Source organism: Oncorhynchus mykiss, chromosome 8 (assembly GCF_013265735.2).
Source record: "Oncorhynchus mykiss isolate Arlee chromosome 8, USDA_OmykA_1.1, whole genome shotgun sequence".
Classification (NCBI taxonomy): Eukaryota; Metazoa; Chordata; class Actinopteri; order Salmoniformes; family Salmonidae; genus Oncorhynchus; species Oncorhynchus mykiss.
The window spans coordinates 28,233,302-28,256,151 of record NC_048572.1 but is presented as its reverse complement, the minus strand read 5'-3'; the positions used below and the strand labels follow the sequence as shown (position 1 = coordinate 28,256,151).

General features: G+C 40.2%; 1 protein-coding gene across 5 annotated transcripts in view; it reads right to left on the bottom strand.

Moving 5' to 3' along the window:
• Window positions 1-19,499, bottom strand: part of LOC110529736 (ankyrin repeat and SOCS box protein 2) — a 30,133-nt gene extending 10,634 nt beyond the window's left edge. Inside the window, exons 1-6 of one of the 5 annotated variants that reach the window (XM_021612208.2) lie at window positions 19,369-19,499; window positions 14,225-14,527; window positions 4,188-4,357; window positions 3,249-3,404; window positions 2,557-2,802; window positions 2,226-2,397 (exon numbers count right to left, since the gene is read on the bottom strand). In XM_021612208.2, the coding sequence (XP_021467883.2) occupies window positions 2,226-2,397; window positions 2,557-2,802; window positions 3,249-3,404; window positions 4,188-4,357; window positions 14,225-14,520 (1,040 nt within the window). In that variant the 5' untranslated portion in view covers window positions 14,521-14,527; window positions 19,369-19,499. The other 4 variants (XM_036985230.1, XM_021612207.2, XM_021612210.2 and 1 more) reach the window with 4 other exon arrangements.
• Window positions 19,500-22,850: the final 3,351 nt, after the last annotated feature.

Below are 22,850 nucleotides of genomic sequence, written 5' to 3'. Positions count from 1 at the left end.
AGCTTCACTTGAAAGTCTTTCAGTTTTCCAATGCCTTGGAAGAGGTCCTGGTATTCATTTGTAAACTGGCTTATGAATGAACCATCAGCTGGTTCACTTGGAGTGGACCGAGAGTTTATTATTTTCAGAAGTCCAAGGTCTGTTGCTGTCTGACAGCAAAGTAGTGAGCCAGAGTCACCTTTGACTGCATAGAAAGTGGTATCCACCATCTTAGTCTTGGAGCAGACTGGTACTGTGAATTTTCCTCTCAGTGGAAGTGGTTCGGAGCCATAAGCAAAGATGTTTTGTTTTAGCCTGTTTTAATTCACAGCTGGGCTTTAACTTGTCACATGTGACATCAATGTTAACGCTTGCACCTGAATCAAAAATAACATCCACAGTTGTGTTCAAAATGGTAACTTGGATGTGTGGTTGGGATGGTTTCTGTAGTGTACACACAGCATACACATAATCATCATCAGAGCTTGGTGAGGTGTCTTGTTTTTGTGTCGTCTTGTGACTGCACTTTATGCACTTTGTGTTTCGGACGCTGTTGGGTTCGTTTTTCAGCAACTGGAGGAGTGGACTTGGTGGTTTGTGATCTACAGCATTTTTTTAAATGATTCAACTTTCCACATCATTTCCTTTTTTTCCCACTTGCAGGGCAATTTGTTTGTCCTCCTTCGTTGTGGGAATTTTTCTCCACAGTTATTGCGTATTCTGTTTTGACTTTTGGCGCTTTCATTTTTGTAGCCCTGGCTTTTGTTATATTTTTTACTTTGTACAGTGCACACTGAAAGTTATTTTTGTGATTTTGAATGAGCATTCTCCATGCCTGCAGCTTGTTTATCTGACATCTCTTGTGTGCTGCCTGTATCAAGTAGTTGTTGGAGAGCCATTGAACCATCGTTTAGCCCCATCCGGTGGATGCTAATTGCTTCAATCATGTGTGGTAAGCATCCAAGATTTTGTTTTAATTTTGTCTTGCTCCATTTTCTGTGAAATTTGCATTCAGCTTGGCTACAGCTGTAACATAGTCATCATCTGCTCCGGTATCTTGCAGTCTGTCAAGTATACCGTACACATCCGACCCTGCATAGTGTAACAGTAATGCAATTTTCTGTGTGTTATCCGCAATGTCTAATGCAACTAGAAAATTATTGAATCTGTTGATCCATTTTTTCCACCTCGAGCCGATTGAGTTGTGCTCCAGCTATTGTGGTATTGTACCGTAATGTACGATGTTAGCTGAATATGATGCTAGCTAGGCTGTTGTTGCTGTCTGTGTTTACTCACATAGGTATGTAGTTTGTCTTGTATATTGCATTCTTCTCTTGCGCATTTCACTCGTCGCCAATGGTAACGTCCCGCTGTTTAGATTGCTTATGTTTGTAAGAACTGAGGTCTGGGCATTGTATACTTTAGTTTAACTTTGCTCACAAGTATGCTGACAACACATGGCTCACATGGCATGTCACGCCCACTGTCTGGCTACTGTAAAACATAGAACTGGAATTCCACAGTACGAATACACAGACTGGATTATGGCATAATGTTCACTACATTACACTGTTCACCTCCTCTCCCCATGTAATTTAACAGAGTTTGAGAAAATCTGCAAGGGGGGAAATCCCCAAATCCAGATGTACAAAATTGATACACACGTACCCAAGATGACTCAAAGCTGTAATCTCTGCCAAAGGTTTTTCTACATAGTATTGACTCAGAGGTGTGAATAGTTATGTAAATGAGATATTTCTGTGTTTAATTTTCAAGAAATTTGACAAATTCTTAAAAAATGGTTTCACTTTGTTGTCATGGGGTTTTGCGTGTAGATGGGTGAGAGAGAAAAAAACTATTTCATCCGTTTTGAATTCAGGCTTTAACACACAAAATGTGGAATAAGACAAAGGGTATGAATACTTTCTGAAGGCACTGTGCCTCTCATATAATGAGACGTACAGCATCAAAAATCATCTGTAAGTAACTTCATTCAGCTGATTTGGACTTGAAGTGCGAAAAATGCTCAATATCGGTAGCATTGCCTTGGATATGTGCTACAGCACTTGGAAACAGTGGCCAGGTAAACAAAACATGGATTACTGTCATACCTTGTCCACAGACTGCTCACAGGGTAAAGGGTAAACCAATATGTAATTTTGTAATTCGGGCAAACTATCCCTTTAAGTGTACTGTGCGGGGATGTCTTCCCATATTTCAAGGTTATTGAAGCTAATTGCGCCTACCCATCAGTTCCTCGTTGGGCAGCGATATGTAGTGGCAGAAGTCCTTTCTTGCCTGCTTTGTTGGCATCAGCATTCTGAGAAAGAAGAAGCTTCACAATGTCTTCATGGCCATTCTTAGCCGCCTCATACAGAGCTGTGGCCCCATCACTGGCCTCGCTGTTGATATCAGCACCTACAACATATATTCAGTGTAACATACAGTAAGAAACGTCAACCAAAGATCCATGGTTAGAGCTTCATAACAGCTCTATGTGGTGTGTGGACTGTCTCAATTCGGTGTAATGTCATTTGGCCTACAGAATTCACCCGCTTTTCGAGGAGAAAATCGTACCGTGTTTAATGAGAAATCGAAGTGTTTCCACGCATCCACTCTGGGCTGCAGTAAACAGGGGCGTGATACCGTACATGTTGGTTGGGCTGAGCTTAGCCCCGGCCTTGAGCAACATCTCACATATCTCCACACTGTTGCGGCTCACAGCCTCCTGGAGAGCCGTCCAGCCCTGGATGCAGTGTTTGTTCACCACAGCACCGTGATTCAGAAGCATGGCCACAATCTCAGCATTCTCCCTTTCACAAGCTGTGGAATACGGTCAAAGATTGACAGACAGGGGAGAAATGGAAGATTTCCCAGCCTTTGTTAGTCATGGTAGGCAGTGTTTCCTAAACAAGGGTTTGAGGTTATTCCCAGGGTACAGCTTGCAGGTACTGGGAGAGCGAATCTGTAATGGCAGATTTTGGGTGTAGTTGTATTGGTCTTCCAATCACCTCTCCTTTCTCCGGAAGTGTGCACGTGTTCACTAGTACTCCCCACAAATGTAAAAGCATTCAATCGGTGTAGGCATGGTCTGGAGGGATTTTCCACCACCATGTTTCTTATACCAGTGATTTTCTTTCAAATCTGCAGCCCAGGTTATTTTACTATCAGTCAAGTAGTCTATGACTTACTACGCTTTGAACAAAAAGATAATGACAAAGAGGTTGGAAGATATAGGTCTTAGTAGGTCTCTAAGGCAAATGTGTTACCTTTGTAGAGGGGGGTCTCTCTCTCCTTGGTGGCGAGTTCTGGGTCTGCCCCTTTCTCCAGAAGCGCCTCTACACAGGCCACCCTTTCCCTGCCCACCGCCAAGATAAGAGCAGTCTGGCCTTTCAGGTCGCATTTGTTAATCATTCCAGGTTGAGCTTGAAAAGTGGAAAGAAGAACACAGGAGACAAACATGAGACTAGGTTTTTTTCTTTATTTTATACAGTTTTTTTAAAGTCAGCTATTTAGCTGGCATTTACATGGAAAACTGTGAAATACTTTGTAATTAAATGTTAACCATAAAAGCGCCCAATGGGGTAAATTTAGAATAACATTTCGAAACGCTTTTTTTAATGCTTCTGAATGTTTTTTTTTACTTTGTCAACCAACTACTTACAGACAAAAAAATATAATATACGTATCATGAGTTCTGTGTTAATATGGAGGAATGAAAAATGATATTTATTTTGTATACTTGTGAGGGGTGGCACGTTGCATAGTGGTTAGAGCATTGGGCCAATAACAGAAAGGTTGCTAGTTCAGTATTATTAATGGTGCATGGCTAAGCTGAAAATATGGGCTCAATAGTGAACTTTGTGGTAAATGCACAACATTTGGCACAGTTGTAAATGTATGTACCCTGAAATGAATGAAAAGTGTTAATGCTTGACAGACAGTGTTTTTTTGCAATGAATACTAATTTGGGGTCAAATAAAATGGACCACATTAGTGCTTTTGAGCAAAAAAATATGTTGGCGTTTTTAGGGTTAAAATGGGTGTTCTATTTGGTATGGACTACTATTGCATTCAAATGTAAAAAATAAATAAAAAATTGGCATGAGCCCAGAAAATATCCATTGTTAAACCATAAAGGACAACAATAATCAAATTAATGACTTTGCATCACTATGTACATCTATGGAGTTTTGAATTGCACTTACCCCCAAGAAGAACCCTGACACACTGGTCTTGGCCATAATATGCAGCCTCGTGCAGCGGGATCCATCCATACTTGTCAGGCCGCAGTATGTTATTCCCGGTGTCTTTAGCCATAGCTCGTAACGTAGTCACATCACCATTCAGGATGGCTTTCACAATAGTGTCCTCTTCTCTAATAGGCAAACATACCCACCATCATCCACTTACCCTTTTTCACCTAGTCCACATACAGTGCCTTCAGAAAGTATTCATACCCCTTGACTTATGCCACATTTTGTTGTGTTACAGTCTGAATTCAAAATAGATTCACTTTTTCACCCATCTACACAATACCCCCATAATGACAAAGTGAAAATATGTTTTATTTATAAAAAATGAAATACCGAAATCTAATTTACATAAGTATTCACACCCCTGAGTCAAAACATGCTAGAATCACCTTTGGCAGCGATTAAAGCTGTGCATTTTTCTTGGTAAGTCTCTAAGAGCTTTGCACACCTGGATTGTAAAATATTTTCACGTTATTATTTTAAAAACTCAAGCTCTGTCAAGTTGGTTGTTGATCATTGCTAGATAACAGTGGAGGATGCTGAGGGGAGAACAGCTCATAATAATGTTTGGAATGGAGTAAATGCAATGGCATCAAACACTTGGAAACCATGTGTTTGATGTATTTGATATCATTCTACTGATTCCGCTCCAGTCATTACCACGAGCCCATTCCCAATTAAGGTGCCACCAACCTCCTGTGCTAGACATCCATTTTCAAGTCTTCCGATAGATTGTCAAACCAATTTAAGTCGAAACTGTAACTAGGCAACTCAGGAACATTCAATGTTGTCTGGGTAAGCAACTCCAGTGTATATTTGGCCTTGTGGTTTAGGTTATTGTCCTGCTGAAAGGTGAATTTGTCTCCCAGTGTCTGTTGGAAAGCAGACACAAGCAGGTTTTCCCTCTAGGATTTTGCCTGAGCTTAGCTCTATTAAGTTTATTTTTATCTGAAAAAACTCCCTAGTCCTTGCTGATGACAAGCATACCCATGGTACATGATGCGGCCACCACAATGCTTTAAAATTTGAAGAGTGGTACTCAGTGATGTGTTGTTTTGGATTTGCCAAAAAAAGCGGTTTGTATTCAGGGCATAAAATTCCTTTCTTTGCCACATTTTTTGCAGTTTAACTTTAGGGCCTTATTGCAAACAGGATGCATGTTTTGGAATATTTGTTATTCTGTAGAAGCTTCCTTCTTTTCACTCTATCATTTAGGTTAGCATTGTGTATTAACTGAGGATGGATCAACAACATTGTAGTTTTCTCCTATCACAGCCATTTAAACTCTGTAAATGTTTTAAAGTCGCCAATCCCTAGTTTACATCCTTTCTGGCAACTGAGTTAGGAAGGACGCTTGTATCTTTGCAGTAACTGAGTGTATTGATACACCATGCAAATTGTAATGAATAACTTCACCATGCTCAAAGAGATATTCAATGTCTTTTTTTTAAAACCCGTCTACCAATAGGTTCCCTTTGTGAGGCATTGGAAAAGCCCCATTGGTCTTAGTGGTTGAATCTGTGTTTGAAATTCAGTGCTCGACTGAGGGACCTTACAGATACTGTAATTGTATATGTTGGGTACAGAGATGAGGTTGTCATAACAAAACAATGTTAAACACTATTATTGCACACAGAGTGAGTCCATGCAATGTATTACTTGTTAAGCACCGAGTCCATGCGACTTAGTATGTGTCTTGTTAATCAAATTTTTTGTATAACTTATTTTTACTTGCCAAAACAAAATGGTTGAATACTTATTGATTCAAAACATTTCAGCTTTTCATGTTTTATTAATTAGTAAACATTTCTAAAATCATAATCCCACATTGACATAATGGGGTATTGTGTGTAGGCCAGTTACACAAAATGTCAACCAATAAATGTACAATGTATTAAATTATTTTAAAGGGGAATTCCACTACTTTTCAACCTCATGTTCATTATCTCCAGCACCATAGTGTCTATATAAAATATGTGAAAATAGTGTTGTTGTTTAAATAATAAGATAAAAAATAGTGCCATTTGTTATTAATTATTATTATCATCATCATCGTTATTATTTTGAACCCACTTCCCAAATATGGGGACTAAACTATATATATATATATATATATATATATATATATATATATATATATATATATATATATATATATATATATATATATTGATTCTTTATTATTCCAAATATTTAAAGTATACATTTATTTTTTGCAAGGAGACGTTTTTTTACTACATTTTTTGGGGTATTTCTTTCCTTGTCTTCCTTCCCATCACTAACATATCAGAGCCTGCAGGGTGCTCTTTTAATGAAGTTACATCAAAGCTAAATCAATGTCATGATCACATAATGATTCATTTGTGTTCTGCATAACTTAACCGAATATAATAGCATAGTATAACATTACTAACATTACATTACACAAACGCACCACCAAATGTCTTATCACATTTAGGATGATAGTTGGAATGTTCTCATTTCTCTCTCGGCGCACGCCACCAGGCCTGCTCTAAAATTCACTCACGATGCAACACTACATAATTCAAGAAAATATTAATTCATATTCCCATGAAACTGATTGAGATCAAATGGTTAGCAGGCATGTGAAGAGCGTGAAGAATTATCATTCACGATTGAGAAGTACTAAAGGGAGAGGGAGGGTAAGCAGCAGCTAAGGAAAAAATATGTGTTCGTAAAGTAGGCCTCCAGGGGAGGAACTGGTGGTTTGATAACACAGCCTTAGCCTTTTAACTACAGAATGTAGAAATGCGTCCAGAGTGTGAATGATACCATGAAATCCGAGGGAGCCTCTATAAGGGGCCTTATCGTAAAGACATAATGTAAGGGTAAAAATGTATTACATTTGTGGCATGAACACAACCAGTCATGATGTTTTCATCTGATTGTTAAACAAATCACTTAAAAAAGTAGGATACCTGCGACATCAAAATAATCCCAGCATCCAACTGTGCATGCTCCATTTGATGAATGTAAACAGATGTCTCTTTCCAAACACCATAAGTGTAATGACCTTCAGCGACTGTCATATGGCCTACTACAGAGACGTGTATTCATGGATGCCAAGGCAAGCCATGCTCCCCCAAAAGGTGAACAATAAAAATAAATAAAAACCTATCATATAATGTTTCATAATTTTCCTTCAATTTGCAAAGTGGCTGAAAGCATCTGAGCGAGTGAAACAGCGCCCATCTCTCAGTATATGCAGCCCATGTATCTGATGCCATTTGGCCAAAAAGAGTATGATGTGAGATTGATGCATCTTGCTGTCGGCACGGGTCTCTGTCAAATTCGGTATATTTAGAGACCCCCTAAAGTTGGACATTTGTTGCCTTTAGAGGAGCCAAGTTAGAAATCATTTAAACTGGTAACTTTTTTTACTCATTCTTTTCTAATCTTTACAGGAAAATGCCACGGGCACTATCTGATGTGTGGAGACATTTCACTGCAGCTAATGTAGAAGGAAAAGCTGTGTACATTTGCAAATACTGTGCCAAATCATATGTGAAGAATGCAACAAAGTTGCAGAATCATCTGGCCAAGTGCATAAAGTTCCCTCAGCGCTCACAACAAGCAACCTCTGACAAATGTCCCTCTACTTCTATTCTAGGTGAAAATGATGAATCAGACACCTTATCGATAGCAACAGCTCATAGTCCTCCTGGAATCATATGTTTTTTGACTCAATGGAGGAATGTAGTCAGAGAAATGCTGATAAATGTCTTGCTTGAGCTGTGTTTGCAACTGTTTCACCTCTGATGCTCACAGGCAATGTGTATTGGAAGAGATTTGTGAATGTTCGTCGCCCAGCATACACCCCTCAAACCAGACATCCTTTATCTACTAATTTGCTGGATGCAGAGTTCAACAGAGTTCAAGTGAAGGTCAAGCAAATCATAGAGAAAGCAGACTGTATTGCAATCATCTCTGATGGGTGGTCGAATGTTCGTGGGCAAGGAATAATTAACTACATCATCTCCACCCCTCAACCAGTATTCTACAAGAGCCCAGACACAAGGGAAAACAGACACACCAATCTCTATATTGCAGATGAGCTGAAGGCAATCATCAATGACCTTGGACCACAGAAGGTATTTGCACTGGTGACAGATAATGCTGTGAACATGAAGGCTGCTTGGTCTACGGTTTAGGCGTCCTACCCTCACTTCGCACCCATTGGCTGTGCTGCTCATTAATTTAATCTGCTCCTCAAGGACATCATGGCACTGAAAACAATGGATACACTCTACAAGAGAGCCAAGGAAATGGTTAGGTATCTGAAGGGTCATCAAGTTATAGCAGTAATCTTACTCACTAAGCAAAGTGAGAAGAATAAGAGCACCACATTGAAGCTGCCCAGCAACACTCGTTGGGGTGGTGTTTTCATCATGTTTGACATTCTCCTGGAGGGGAAGGAGTCTCTCCAAGAAATGGCCATATCACAGTCTGCCGATATGGACAGCCCCATCAAGAGGATCCTCCTGGATCATGTATTTTTGGGAGAGATTGGTAAGCAGCCTGAATTTCCTGAAACCTATAGCAGTAGCCATTGCACGGATTGAGGGAGACAATGCTATCCTGTCTGATGTTCAGACTCTGCTGAACTGTTGCTCCAAGCAAGGAAATTGCAGTTCTGAAATACATAAAAAAGCGTGAAGACTTCTGCCTGAGGCCCATACATGCCGCAGCATACATGTTGGACCCCAAGTATGCTGGCAGGAGCATCCTGTCTTTTGCAGAGATCAGCAAGGCCTATGGTTTCATCCCTACCATGTCTCGCCACCTTGGCCTGGATGAGGGCAAGGTTCTTGGCAGTCTGGCGAAGTACACTTCCAAGCAAGAGCTTTCGGATGGAGATGCAATATGGCAGTCATGCTAGCATATCTCATCAGCTACCTGGTGGAAGGGGCTTTGTGGATCTGAGGCTCTTTCCCTTGTTGCCTCCATCATTCTCCAAATCCCACCAACATCAGTCTCGTCAGAGCGCAACTGGTCCTTGTTTGAGAACACGCACACAACAGGCTGACCAATACAAGGGTTAAAGAATTGGTGGCCACCCGGGGAAATTTTAGGCTTTTTGAGCCTGATATAATATTATGTATCTTTTCTTGTTCAGTGAAATACTCCCATGTGAAGAGTCAACTCATTAAATTAAAGTTAAATTCGTAACGAAATAGTTTTTTTTATTTCTATTGGAAAGATTTAATCATTTGCAATTATGTCTACTTATGACAAGGTAAAAGGTTTATGTTTCTGTCTCCATATGATATGGTAAATATATCCAATGCAAAAAACATCTACATTTAAATGGTACTAATATTAATTCCCATATATTCCCATTAATTCCCATACATTCCCATTTTGTATCCCACCATACATTCTCCACTATGCAATCTGGTTTCCGAGCTGGTCATGGGTGCACCTCAGCCACGCTCAAGTTCCTAAACGATATCATAACCGACATCGATAAGAGACAGTACTGTGCAGCTGTATTCATCGACCTGGCCAAGGCTTTGGACTGTCAATTACCGCATTCTTATGACTCAATAGCCTTGGCTTCTCAATTGACTGCCTCGCCTGGTTCACCAACTACTTCTCAGATAGAGTTCAGTGTGTCAAATCGGAGGGCCTGTTGTCCGGACCTCTGGTAGTCTCTATGGGGGGTGCCACAGGGTTCAATTCTCGGGCCGACTCTTTTCTCTGTATATATCAATGATGTCGCTCTTGCTGCTGGTGATTCTCTGATCCACCTCTACGCAGACGACACCATTCTGTATATATCTGGCCCTTCTTTGGACACTGTGCTAACAAACCTCCAAACGAGCTTCAATGCCATACAACACTCCTTCCGTGGACTCCAAGTACAACTAAGTCCATGCTCTTCAACCGATTGCTGTCTGCACCCTCCCGCCCGACTAGCATCACTACTCTGGACGGTTCTGACTTAGAAAAGGTGGACAACTACAAATACCTAGGTGTCTGGTTAGACTGCAAACTCTCCTTCCAGACTCACATTAAGCAACTCCAATCCAAAATTAAATCTAGAATCGGCTTCCTATTTCACAACAAAGCCTCCTTCACTCATTCTGCCAAACATACACTTGTAAAACTGACTATCCTACCGATCCCTGACTTCGGCGATGTCATTTACAAAATAGCCTCCAGCCTCCAACACACAGCAAACTGGATGTAGTCTATCACAGCGCCATCCGTTTTGTCACCAAAGTCCCATATACTACCCAACACTGCGACCTGTATGCGTTCAATGGCTGGCCCTCACTACATATTCGTCTTCAAATCCATTGGCTCCAGGTCATCTATAAGTCTTTGCTAGGTAAAGCCCGACCTTGTCTCAGCTCAGTGGTCACCATAGCAACACCCACCCATAGCATCCGCTCCAGCAGGTATATTTCACTGGTCATACCCATCCTTCTCCGCCTTTCCTTCCAGTTCTCTTCTGCCAATGACTGGAATGAATTGCAAAAATCACTGAAGCTGGAGTCATATCTCCCTCTGTAACTTTAAGCATCAGCTGTCAGAGCAGCTTACCGATCACTGTACCTGTACACGGCCAATCTGTCACGTTCTGACCTTAGTTCTGTTGTTATGTCTTTGTTTTAGTATGGTCAGGGGGTGGGTTGTCTATGTTCCTTTTTCTATGTTTTGGGATTTCTATGTTTGGCCTGGCAGCTGTCAATCGTTGTCCCTGATTGAGAACCATACTTAGGTAGCCTGGTTTCACTTTTGAGATGTAGGTGATTGTTTCCTGTTGTAATGTTTGTTTCACATTTCAGGACTGTTTCGGTTTTCATTTGTATCATTCACTTCGTTATTTTGTATTAATACTTATTTTGTATTAAAACTAAAATGGACACTTACCACGCTGCACATTGGTCCGATCTCTCCTACTCCTCCTCGTCAGAGGAAGACGAAAACACTTACACAATCTGTCAATAGCACACCCAACTACCTCATCCCCATATTGTTACTTATCCTCTTACTCTTTTGCACCGCAGTATCTCTACTTGCACATCATCATCTGCACATCTATCACTCCAGTGTTAATGCTAAATTCTAATTATTTTGCCTCTATTGCCTATTTATTGCCTTTACCTCCCTACTCTTCTACATTTGCACACACTGTACATATATTTTTTTATTGTGTTATTGACTGTACATTTGTTTATGTGTAATTCTGTGTTGTTTTTGTCGCACTGCTTTGCTTTAGTTTGGCTAGGTCGCAGTTGTAAATGAGAACTTGTTCTCAACTGGCCTTCCTGGTTAAATAAAGGTGAAATCATTTTTTTTTTTAATAAGTACATTCCCACGGAAAGTTTCCACGTCTGAATATTCCCCAAAATGTGCAACTCTAACTCAGAATGAGGATTTTATTCTCAAACACCCCCTTTACGACACTTGGCCTTCTCATTACTTAAAGGACAAAAGGCTTGAATTGGTAAAAACGTTGAGAACTTTACCACCATGGAGGCACAAATGGGCTTTAGTGATCTAGTCAATTGTTTGCTGACTCATAATGGCTGTCTCCTATTACTTGCAGATTGAGCTAAAGACCCCTTATTACCTACAGGTTTTTTGGGTCCATTTCGGTAATGAGAACCTTAATTTCAGTAATGATAGTTAGCTAATTCTCATGTAAATTCTTATTTACAATGACAGCCTTGGAACAGTTGTGCTGTGCTGGTAACTTTAGTTATTATTATTTCTTTTTTATTGAACCTTTATTTAACTATTTAACTTTAACCCTTTGCTATGACACTCAAAATTGACCTCAGGTGCATCCTGTTTCCATTGATCATCCTTGAGAAGTTTCTACAACTTGATTAGAGTCCACCTGCGGTAAATTAAATTGATTGGACATGATTGGAAAGGCACACACCTGTCTACATAAGGTCCTACCGTTGACAGTGCATGTCAGAGCAAAAAACCAAACCATTAGGTCGAAGGAATTGTCCGTAGGACTCCGAGACAGGATTGTGTTGAGGCACAGATCTTGGGAAGGATACCAAAGCAATTCTGCAGCATTGAAGGTCCCCAAGAACACAGTGGCCTCCATCATTCTTAAATGGAAGAAGATTGGAACCACCAAGTCAGTCTGACAGATCTCTTGAGTTCCTCTGTGGTGATGAGAACATACTAACATAATTGCAAAAGGGTTTTCTAATGATCAATTAGCTTTTTAAAATTATAAACTTGGATTTGCTAACACAATGTGCCATTGGAACACAGGAGTGATGGTTACTGACAATCAGCCTCTGTACGCCTATGTGGATATTCCATTAAAAAATCACCAGTTTCCAGCTACAATAGTAATTTCTGTATTTCTGCTCAATTTATGTTATTTTAATGGACCAAAATGTTAAATTTTCTTTCACAAACAAGGACATTTCTAACTTATCAAATTTGACTCCTAAACGAATTTAGGCTTGCCAATAACAAAGCGGTGAATACTTATACAACTATACTGAATAAAAAATATTTTCCTGAGCTACAGTTCATATAAGTATATCAGTCTATTGAAAATGTTATTAGGTCCTAATCACAACTGATCAGGGGTGCAGCCATGGGGGAGGGCATAGGCCCACCCACTTGGCAGCCATGCCCACCCAGCCAGGCCCTGGTGGACATTCCTGCAATCAGCATGCCAATTGCATGCTTCCCCAACTTGAGACATCTGTGGCATTGTGTTGTGTGACAAAACTGCACATTTTAGAGTAGCCTTTTATTGTCACCAGCACAAGCTACACCTGTGTAATGATCATGCTGTTTAATCAACTTCTTGATATGCCTCACCTGTTAGGTGGATAGATTATTTTGGCAAATAAGAAATGCTCACTAGCAGGGATATAACAAGGATTTAAACAAATTTGTGCAAAAAAATTGAAATAATTAAGCTTTTTGTGCTTATTAAACATTTCTGGGATTTTTTATTTCATGTTAATACATGTTGTGTTCATGTTTTTGTTCAGTATATATAAAAATGATTTGATATTAGAGTATTGGGTAGATCAATGACCCACAAAGAAAGCACAATTAAATCCATTTCAACCTACTTTGTAACAAAATGTGCAAAAATGTGAGAAAATCCAAGAGAGGTGCATACTCAGTAATACAGCTGACTGCTGCAAATGTGTACTTTAAAATTAACTAAACTAATATGGAGGGATCCTAAACTCAATAGATGTGTTTTTCTTGAAAAGTGAATTGTTTGATTCCTTAATCAATTCTCATTGCTCTTATTACATCTAAAATACCTGTCCACTATCACAATTTTAGTTCATATCTCCCTTCAAGTGTTTCTCTGAATGCTTTTCTAAGGGGTAGACTTTAAACATATGCATAGTATGTTAATATCCAACATGTACAGTTGGAGGGCACAATTATTATACATTTTTTAACAATTTCCCTAGATGCTAGAACGCCAATTTACACACACCATCCAGAAATTGTCCTGCCAATACTGTAACGTGACATATCTACCTTATTAGAGCCTGCAACAGTACGTCCAACTCTACACCAAGACTTGTTTTCATTAGTTGCTATTTCCCTCCATGGTGGCATATGAACTTCAGACTGCTACTTGGATCTATTCCTAAAATGCCCGTTGAGTAAAAACACAGTGCCATGAGATATGATAGGACAGGTGTTTCGCACGTGGCCCAACGGGAAGCAATGAGGACAGCATGTTATCGAGGTGTCGTATGTCAACAACCCATACTCGGGGCCTCTTGGTTTGCCAGCTAGCAGTATTAGTAGGTAGGTAGTTTAGCCACGTTAACTAAGTCATTCATTTAAGAAAACAGTCAGTCGTGCATACATCTGCAAATAACATGTAATTGTGTCAAGAAATTTGTATTGCATGTAGCTGTAGCCTACAACTTAATGTAAAATCTGTCCCAATGACCCAGTGGATAATGTGGTTAATGAAAAACTTTTCAGCTAGTACATACGCGTCAGTTGGTTTGGCAGTAGGCGGCCTATGGCTTGATTCCTGCCTTAGTGGATTTGGTGGGTTCAGCCTGGTTGGGGGTGGATTTGCCCTATACTGGCCTGTTCTTCTTCCTAGAGCTGTGGTGGTGTTGCTGGCTTCACCCGGTGCAGTGGCATCGTGGGTCTCACTGAGGCTGCGTTCGATAGCCAGCTGCATAAGCTCATCATCTGACAGGTTGCTGTAGAGACTGTAGTCATCAAAACCCAGCGTGGGGCCCGCTGTGGAGCCAGGCATGGCCATGCTGGCAACTGCCATGTTGGATCTCGAGAGAAAAAGAGAGCATGCAGTTACGGATTATGCATTATGTCCACCAAGTTGGATCTTGCGAGACCCATTCCTAAGCAGACCAAGCTAAAATATTATTTTACCCAAATTACAAAATTATATATTGGTTTTGATTGCGTAGTTTAATTATGTTAATTTAATATGACTTGGACATGAAGTGTGAAAATGCTAATATCAGGGATATTGCAAAAAAACTTGGCCAGGTAAATAAAACTAAAGCATGGATTGCTGTCTAACCTGTCCATACCTCTTACAGGGTAGGGATATCAATATATAATTTTGTCCTGGGTTCAGTGGCAATTTTAGCATGTAAATCTTTGTGGGGCAAACAATAAAAACACTAAACAATACATTAATTGCACTATAACGGTGACAAATTGCCCATAAACTGTTAAGGCCTACAAAAAGCAGTCCCAACACCTTACCACTGCTACACCTGGCTTCAGAGGAGTCTTGTCTGGCAGCGAAACAGTTAATTCAGCCTCAGCCTTTTAAAGAAACATAGCTGGTATGGCTGACTTGCTTGAACAAATATGGTTTCTACTGACAATTGAGATGTACAAACTATGGCATATGGGGACGACAAGCAGAAAAGAGGCAATCCGTAATTTCGATTAAGACATTAATGAGCGAGCGACAAGAGACGTAGTCAATAACTATTTGTTCAGCACTTTTGAAATGTACAGCGACAGAATTCAGAACATGGACCGTTCTTACAGTGTACTACTATCACTAGCACTGTCAAAGCTATACACAAAACGTTTGCAAACAAGCACACACCGGCCACGAACAATGTGTTTACAATACTGTGTTGGTGAAAATGGACCAAATTATTAGGGTGAGGCACATGGGCTACTAACAGCTTACTACACAACATACACTTAGTATTACTTTCTTAGCTACAGTATACATATCTCACTTGCATCCTACATAATTTATGAAGCAACATAAGACATTTTTGGACTCATGTTGTGATGTGCTTGAACAGGAAAGTGTCACGGCTGTCCTTCATGGGTAAATTTTGTCATCAAAGAGAAAGATGCCGGATTTACAATTCCGAGTTGAATGACCGTTCAAAGCGTATTATTCCCGACTTCCCAGTTGCAACGCTTGCAGTTAGCCACTGTCACTGATTTCTTACAAACCACTCATTGTTGAATTTGAAATCTCCAAACTGTTGTGTAATGTTTATGTCCAATGGCCGATGAGCACTGATACGTTTTAACTATATTTTCTCTTCATTATTTATCTTCATATGACAAGGATTAAAAAGGATATGCCAGTAGACTTGATTCATGATGATGACTGCTAGCTAAGATTGTGAAAGTAAGATGTTGGCATGATCAATCAAAGCTACTGTGCATATAACGTGAATTGACGTCATTTCTGTGGCCAATGACCTTGAGCCTTCTTGGAAGGGCACTACTAATGTAACTCTATGGCAGCACCCAAAGGGCTCACATTATTGATGTCTACCCTTACTAAAGGCAGGTGACGGTGTCCCCATGAGTGACAGAACACTGAGCCAATCAAGGTGCAATGCTGAGCCAATCACGGTGCAATGCTCCTGTTTTCTGTTGGCCTGCCCCACCACCACAGAAAGCACCTAGCTAGGCTAAAACACCTGCATTTTGGAGCTGTCTGTTTGTATGCGGCTTTATTAACTCAATTATATATTTTTTTATTTTTACATTGTTTGCAAACTGATATGTGTCAAGTATTAATGCCAAAATAACATGCAAAAGAGGCACAATACCATATAATGACAATGCAAAAACCGTTAAGAAATTTTAGCAAATGTATATAAAAAAAAAAACAACTGATATCACATGTACATAAGTATTCAGACCCATTCCTCAGTACTTTGTTGAAGCACCTTTGGCAGTGATTAAAGCCTCAATTCTTTGTGGGTATGGCGCTACAAGCTTGGCAGCCCTGTATTTGGGGAGTTTCTCCCATTCTTCTCTGTAGATCCTCTCAAGCTCTGTCCGGTTGGTTGGGGAGTGTCGCTGCACAGCTATTTTAGGGTCTCTCCAGAGATGTTCGATCGGGTTCAAGGCTCTGGCTGGGTCACTCAAAGGCGTTCAGAGACTTTTCCCGAAGCCACTCCTGCACTGTCTTGGCATTCAGGCCAAAGAGTTCAATCTTGGTTTCGTCAGACCAGATAATCTTGTTTCTTATGGTCTGAGAGTATTTTAGGTGCCTTTTGGAAAACTCCAAGCGGGCGGTCATGTGCCTTTTACTGAGGAGTTGCTTCCATCTGGCCACTCTACCATAAATACCTGATTGGTGGAGTGCTACAGAGATGGTTGTCCTTCTGGAAGGTTCTCCCATCTCCACAGAGTAACTCTAGAGCTCTGTCAGAGTGACCATCGGTATCTTGGTCACCTCCCTAACCAAGGCCCTTCTCCCCCGATTGCTGAGACTGACCGGGTGGCCAGCTTTAGGAAGAGTCTTGGTAGTACCAAACTTCTCCCATTTAAGAATGATGGAGGCCACTGTGTTCTTGGGGACCTTCAATGCTGCAAAACATTTTTGGTACCCTTCCCCAGATCTGTGCCTCGACATGATCGTGTCTCGGAGCTCTACGGACAATTCCTTCGACCTCATGGCTTGGTTTTTGCTCTGACATGCACTGTTAACTGTGGGACTTTATAAAGAAAAGGTGTATGCCTTTCCAAATCATGTCCAATCAATTTATTTTATCACAGGTTGACTCCAATCATGTTGTAGAAACATCTCAAGGATGATCAATGGAAACAAGATGCACCTGGGCTCAATTTTGAGTCTCATAGCAAAGGGTCTGAGTACTTTCCGAATATACTATAGAATCATCATTTTCAAACCTTTACAGTCCTTTGCAAATATTGTATGCTCCCCAATAAAATGGGAAATATGTTTTAACTCTTTTACTATTGCTCAGATTACTTGTTAAACATTGTTTCTCAAAATGTAGGGGTAAAAATTGACACCTCTAAAGATTCAAAAGCTTAGTATTTGGTCCCATATTCCTAGCACGCAATGACTACTGTACATTAAGCTTGTGACTCTACTAACTTGTTGGATGCATTTCCAGTTCGTTTTAGTTGTTACAGATTATTTTGTGCCCAATAGAAATTAATGATAAATAATCTATTGTATCATTCTGGAGTCACTTTCATTATAAATAATATGTATATAAACACTTCTCCATTATTGTAATCCTGAATGAATCGTGAATAATAATGAGTAAGAAAGTTACAAAGGGTCAAGGACATGCTAAACTCTCATCCTTACCAATAACAGGGGAGGTTAGCATGTCTTGGGGATATGATTTTTTTTATTTTACCTTTATTTCACTAGGCAAGTCAGTTAAGAACAAATTCTTATTTTCAATGATGGCCTAAGAACAGTGGGTTAACTGCCTGTTCAGGGGCAGAACAACAGATTTGTACCTTGTCAGCTTGAACTTGCAACCTTCCGGTTACTAGTCCAACGCTCTAACCACTAGGCTACCCTGCCGCCTCTTTGACCCTCTAACTTTCTCACTCATCATTATTCACGATTCAGTTGGGATTGTCCGTAATCATGGTAGCATTCAGATTAATGTAAAAGTGTTTAGAAACATATTATATTCTTATTTATAATAAAAGTGACTCCAGAATAATATAATACAATATTTATCATTCATATCTATTGGGCACAAAATAATCTGAAACAACTAAAACGAACTGCAAATGCATCCAAGAAGTTAGTAGAGTCACAAGCTTGATATGGAGAGTCTTGATGCGTGCTAGGAATATGGGACCAGATACCAAACTTTTACTACCTTATTCACAAGACTCTTTAGGGGTGTGAATAATTTGGAACGCTACATTTTAGGGAAGAAATATGACTTGTTTAACAATCTCTTTCTCTGAGCAAGTGAATAAAATAATATAAGTTCCCAATGTTTTGGAGCGTACAATATACTGTAGCTCAGTATTTGAAGCATTTATACAGTCATTATTGCTCATCTTTATCAAGGATGTCAGTCATTTTAGACACCACTATTTCTCAAGTAAGGACTTAGAACAAGCACACTCAGCATTTGAAGTGAAAAATACTTTGAAAAATTGAAAATAAATACTCTGTTCTATAAATTGTTTTGTCACATACTGTTCATTCATTAATTCATTCAAACAATCAGGCATAGTCTTCAACACATCTTATTGCCAAATAAGTTGCCCTACATACTTACAAGTGCCCCGTTGAAGGGCAGCGTATCATTTGCTCCATATAAGATGTGTTTTGCAAGTCATAAGACAGCTACAGTATCCCATTAGCCCATTCGCAAATATCGCCCTGCATGCAATGTAGATACAGTTTATAAATAGACCTGCAAACCAAAATCCCATGGGTCCATTGCACAGGACTGTTTTTAGGCTCTCAAGTACATATGTATTAATGTACTCACTGCTGAACATTGGCTGACAGGCAGAAACTGCAAGAGCAAAGTAAAGGAACATATGTACAGGTGGGCTTGTCAATTAAGGCGAACTCCCTTTGAACACAAGCATGTCATTCAAATCGATAGATTTGAAGAAGAACAAAATTGAAGTTGTATTTAGGTTGGCTAATGCTGGAATTATGTTAGGATTGGACAATGAAATGAGGATACGCTCCCCTTCTAATAATTAAAGGATTTCTGAAATAACTAATGGAGTGTACTACTTCTAATAATATTTCAAAAATGCTCATTACTATTGGGTCCATGTAGAAAAAATGTCAATAGCTAACAAAAAAATGAGAGTGCACCAACGTTGTCAAATAACAATTTAATATAAAACTATGTCTTACCTTTCTCCCAAACTTTTACTGTTTTCCTAAAAAAAAAAGTGTCCAAGTTTTCTTCTTTGGTTAGTCTCCCCTACGAAGACTTCTCCACTTCTCTGTCAGTGGAGGTTTCTGAAATTGGGATTCTGATCGAGCAGTCTGGGATATTTCTTGAGGCATATGATAGGGCGGGGGGGAGGGTCAAATTTTCATCCACCTCCTTCATAGCTCAGAATGCTCCTGAGGGGGAGCTGGCCCAGTTTTTTTGAAGAGGGACGGATAGTACTGAACAACAAAACAAATAGCTGGAAGTCTTGGCGTAATAAATTAAACACGTTTACTTGTCACGTGCACAGGACACAGTGAGTGTAAATGGTACAGTGAAATCCTTACACACAAAAAATAGGAAGGTAGAGGAGGAGCTAGCAAAACGGCCACCATCCCATCTTGTCTAATAATAATGTGGTGAGTATCTTCATCAGGTAATGTGACTCATCCAAATTCGTACATATTACAATTGAGTGATATTGTCTGTGTTCAATGTAAACCAACTGGTGTGAGTAGTCCCAAGTACAGTGTTTTGGATTGTAGTCCTCATGTGCTAGGTCAATCATCTGCTGAATCTGGGTCAGGTTTTGTTGTTGCGACTTGTTCCTTATGTTGAGTAGTCGGGTATTGTCTTGTGTTACAATCACTGCAAAGAGGTGTTAAAATTCATTGCGGATGCCTGTTCCTTATTTTTAGACGACAACAAAAAAGGGTCACGTTTATTGACAAGGTAACCTTCCCATTGTGTTGGCAGGCCAATCTGCATCATCTGTTAGTTTAATTCTGAACCTTGTACACTTTACATGTATTCTCGTATGAGGGAAAGGTCACAGATACCCCACAGGCTGGATTCCAGAATACCAGCCACTAGAGTTACAGTTGTATCATCAGTAAGTCTTTTAATACCCTGTTGAGTGTAGAGCTTGGGGGTTAGTTTAGCACTAACCTCAGTACTATGGTTATGGGTTTGTAAAGTACTTGCTTAATTGTTTGTTGTGGTGCAGAACAAGAAGTTAAATACCATTGCAGAAAGCCTGGCGTTAACAGAAAACACAATTTATTTACATTTAGCAGACGCTTTAATCCAGAGCGATTTATAGGAGCAATTAGAGTTAGGTGCCCTTCTCAAGGGCACATTGACAGATCTAGTCAACTCTGGGATTTGAACCAGTGTCCTTTCAATTACTAGCCCAACACCCTTAACCAGTAGGCTACCTGTTACCCGGTTTTGCCTACAGTATCAAAGTGGAAATATAAGTGTGAAAATTACATTGGTTTCCTTATCCTGTAAGGAGTCTCTGGGACAAGGTATGACAGAAATCCACGTGAAACGCTAGCTGAGCAAGATTTTTATTGATTTTATTTTTATTTAATTTCACCTCTATTTAACCAGGTAGGCAAGTTGAGAACAAGTTCTCATTTACAACTGCGACCTGGCCAAGATAAAGCAAAGTAGTTCGACACATACAACAATACAGAGTTACACATGGAGTAAAACGAACATACAGTCAATAATACAGTAGAAAAATAAGTCTATATACAATGTGAGCAAGTGAGGTGAGATAAGGGAGGTAAAGGCAAAAAAAAGGCCATGGTGGCGAAGTAAATACAACATAGCAAGTAAAACACTGGAATGGTTGATTTGCAGTGGAAGAATGTGCAAAGTAGAGATAGAAATAATGGGATGCAAAGGAGCTAAATACATAAATACAGTAGGTAAAGAGGTAGTTGTTTGGGCTAAATTATAGATGAGCTATGTACAGGTGCAGTAATCTGTGAGCTGCTCTGACAGCTGGTGCTTAAAGCTAGTGAGGGAGATAAGTGTTTCCAGTTTCAGTCATTTTTGTAGTTCGTTCCAGTCATTGGCAGCAGAGAACTGGAAGGAGAGGCAGCCAAAGGAAGAATTGGTTTTGGGGGTGACCAGAGACATATACCTGCTGGAGCGAGTGCTACAGGTGGGTGTTGCGATGGTGACCAGCGAACTGAGATAAGGGGGGACTTTACCTAGCAGGGTCTTGTAGATGACCTGGAGCCAGTGGGTTTGGCGACGAATATTAAGCGAGGGCCATCCAACGAGAGCGTACAGGTCGCAGTGGTGGGCAGTATATGGGGCTTTGGTGACAAAATGGATGGCACTGTGATAGACTGCATCCAATTGATTGAGTAGGGTATTGGAGGCTATTTTGTAAATTACATCGAGGATCGGTAGGATGGTCAGTTTTACAAGGGTACGTTTGGCAGCATGAGTGAAGGATGCTTTGTTCTGAAATAGGAAGCCAATTCTAGATTTAACTTTGGATTGGAGATGTTTGAGACTGGAAGGAGAGTCTAACCAGACACCTAGGTATTTGTAGTTGTCCACATATTCTAAATCAGAGACGTGCAGAGTAGTGATGTTGGACAGGCGGGCAGGTGCAGGCAGTGATCGGTTGAAGAGCATGCATTTAGTTTTACTTGTATTTAAGAGCAATTGGAGGCCATGGAAGGAGAGTTGTATGGCATTGAAGCTCGCCAGGAGGGTTGTTAACACAATGTCCAAAGAAGGGCCAGAAGTATACAGAATGGTGTCATCTGCGTAGAGGTGGATCAGAGACTCACCAGCAGCAAGAGCGACATCATTGATGTATACAGAGAAAAGAGTCGGTCCAAGAACTGAACCCTGTGGCACCCCCATAGAGACTGCCAGAGGCCCGGACAACAGGCCCTCTGATTTGACACACTGAACTCTATCAGAGAAGTAGATGGTGAAGGAAGCAAATTTCTGCTTGAAAAAGCTAGCCTTGGCTTTTCTAAATGCCTGTGTATATTGGTTTCTAGCTTCCCTGAAAAGGTGCATATCACGGGAGCTGTTCGATGCTAATGCAGAAAGCCATTGGAAGTTTTTGTGTTGGTTAAGGGCAGTCAGGTCTGGAGAGAACCAAGGGCTAAATCTGTTCCTGGTTCTAAATTTCTTGAATGGGGCATGCTTATTTAAGATGGTGAGGAAGGCATTTAAAAAAAATAACCAGACATCCTCTACTGACGGGATGAGATCAATATCCTTCTAGGATACCCCGGCCAGGTCGATTAGAAAAGCCTGCTCGCTGAAGTGTTTCAGGGAGCGTTTGACAGTGATGAGTGGACGTCGTTTGACCGCTGACCCATTACGGATGCAGGCAATGAGGCAGTGATCGCTGAGATCTTGGTTGTAAACAGCAGAGGTGTATTTAGAGGGCAAGTTGGGATGATATCTATGAGGGTGCCCGTGTTTATGGTTTTGGGGTGGTAACTGGTAGGTTCATTGATACAGTGCCTTGCGAAAGTATTCGGCCCCCTTGAACTTTGCGACCTTTTGCCACATTTCAGGCTTCAAACATAAAGATATAAAACTGTATTTTTTTGTGAAGAATCAACAACAAGTGGGACACAATCATGAAGTGGAACGACATTTATTGGATATTTCAAACTTTTTTAACAAA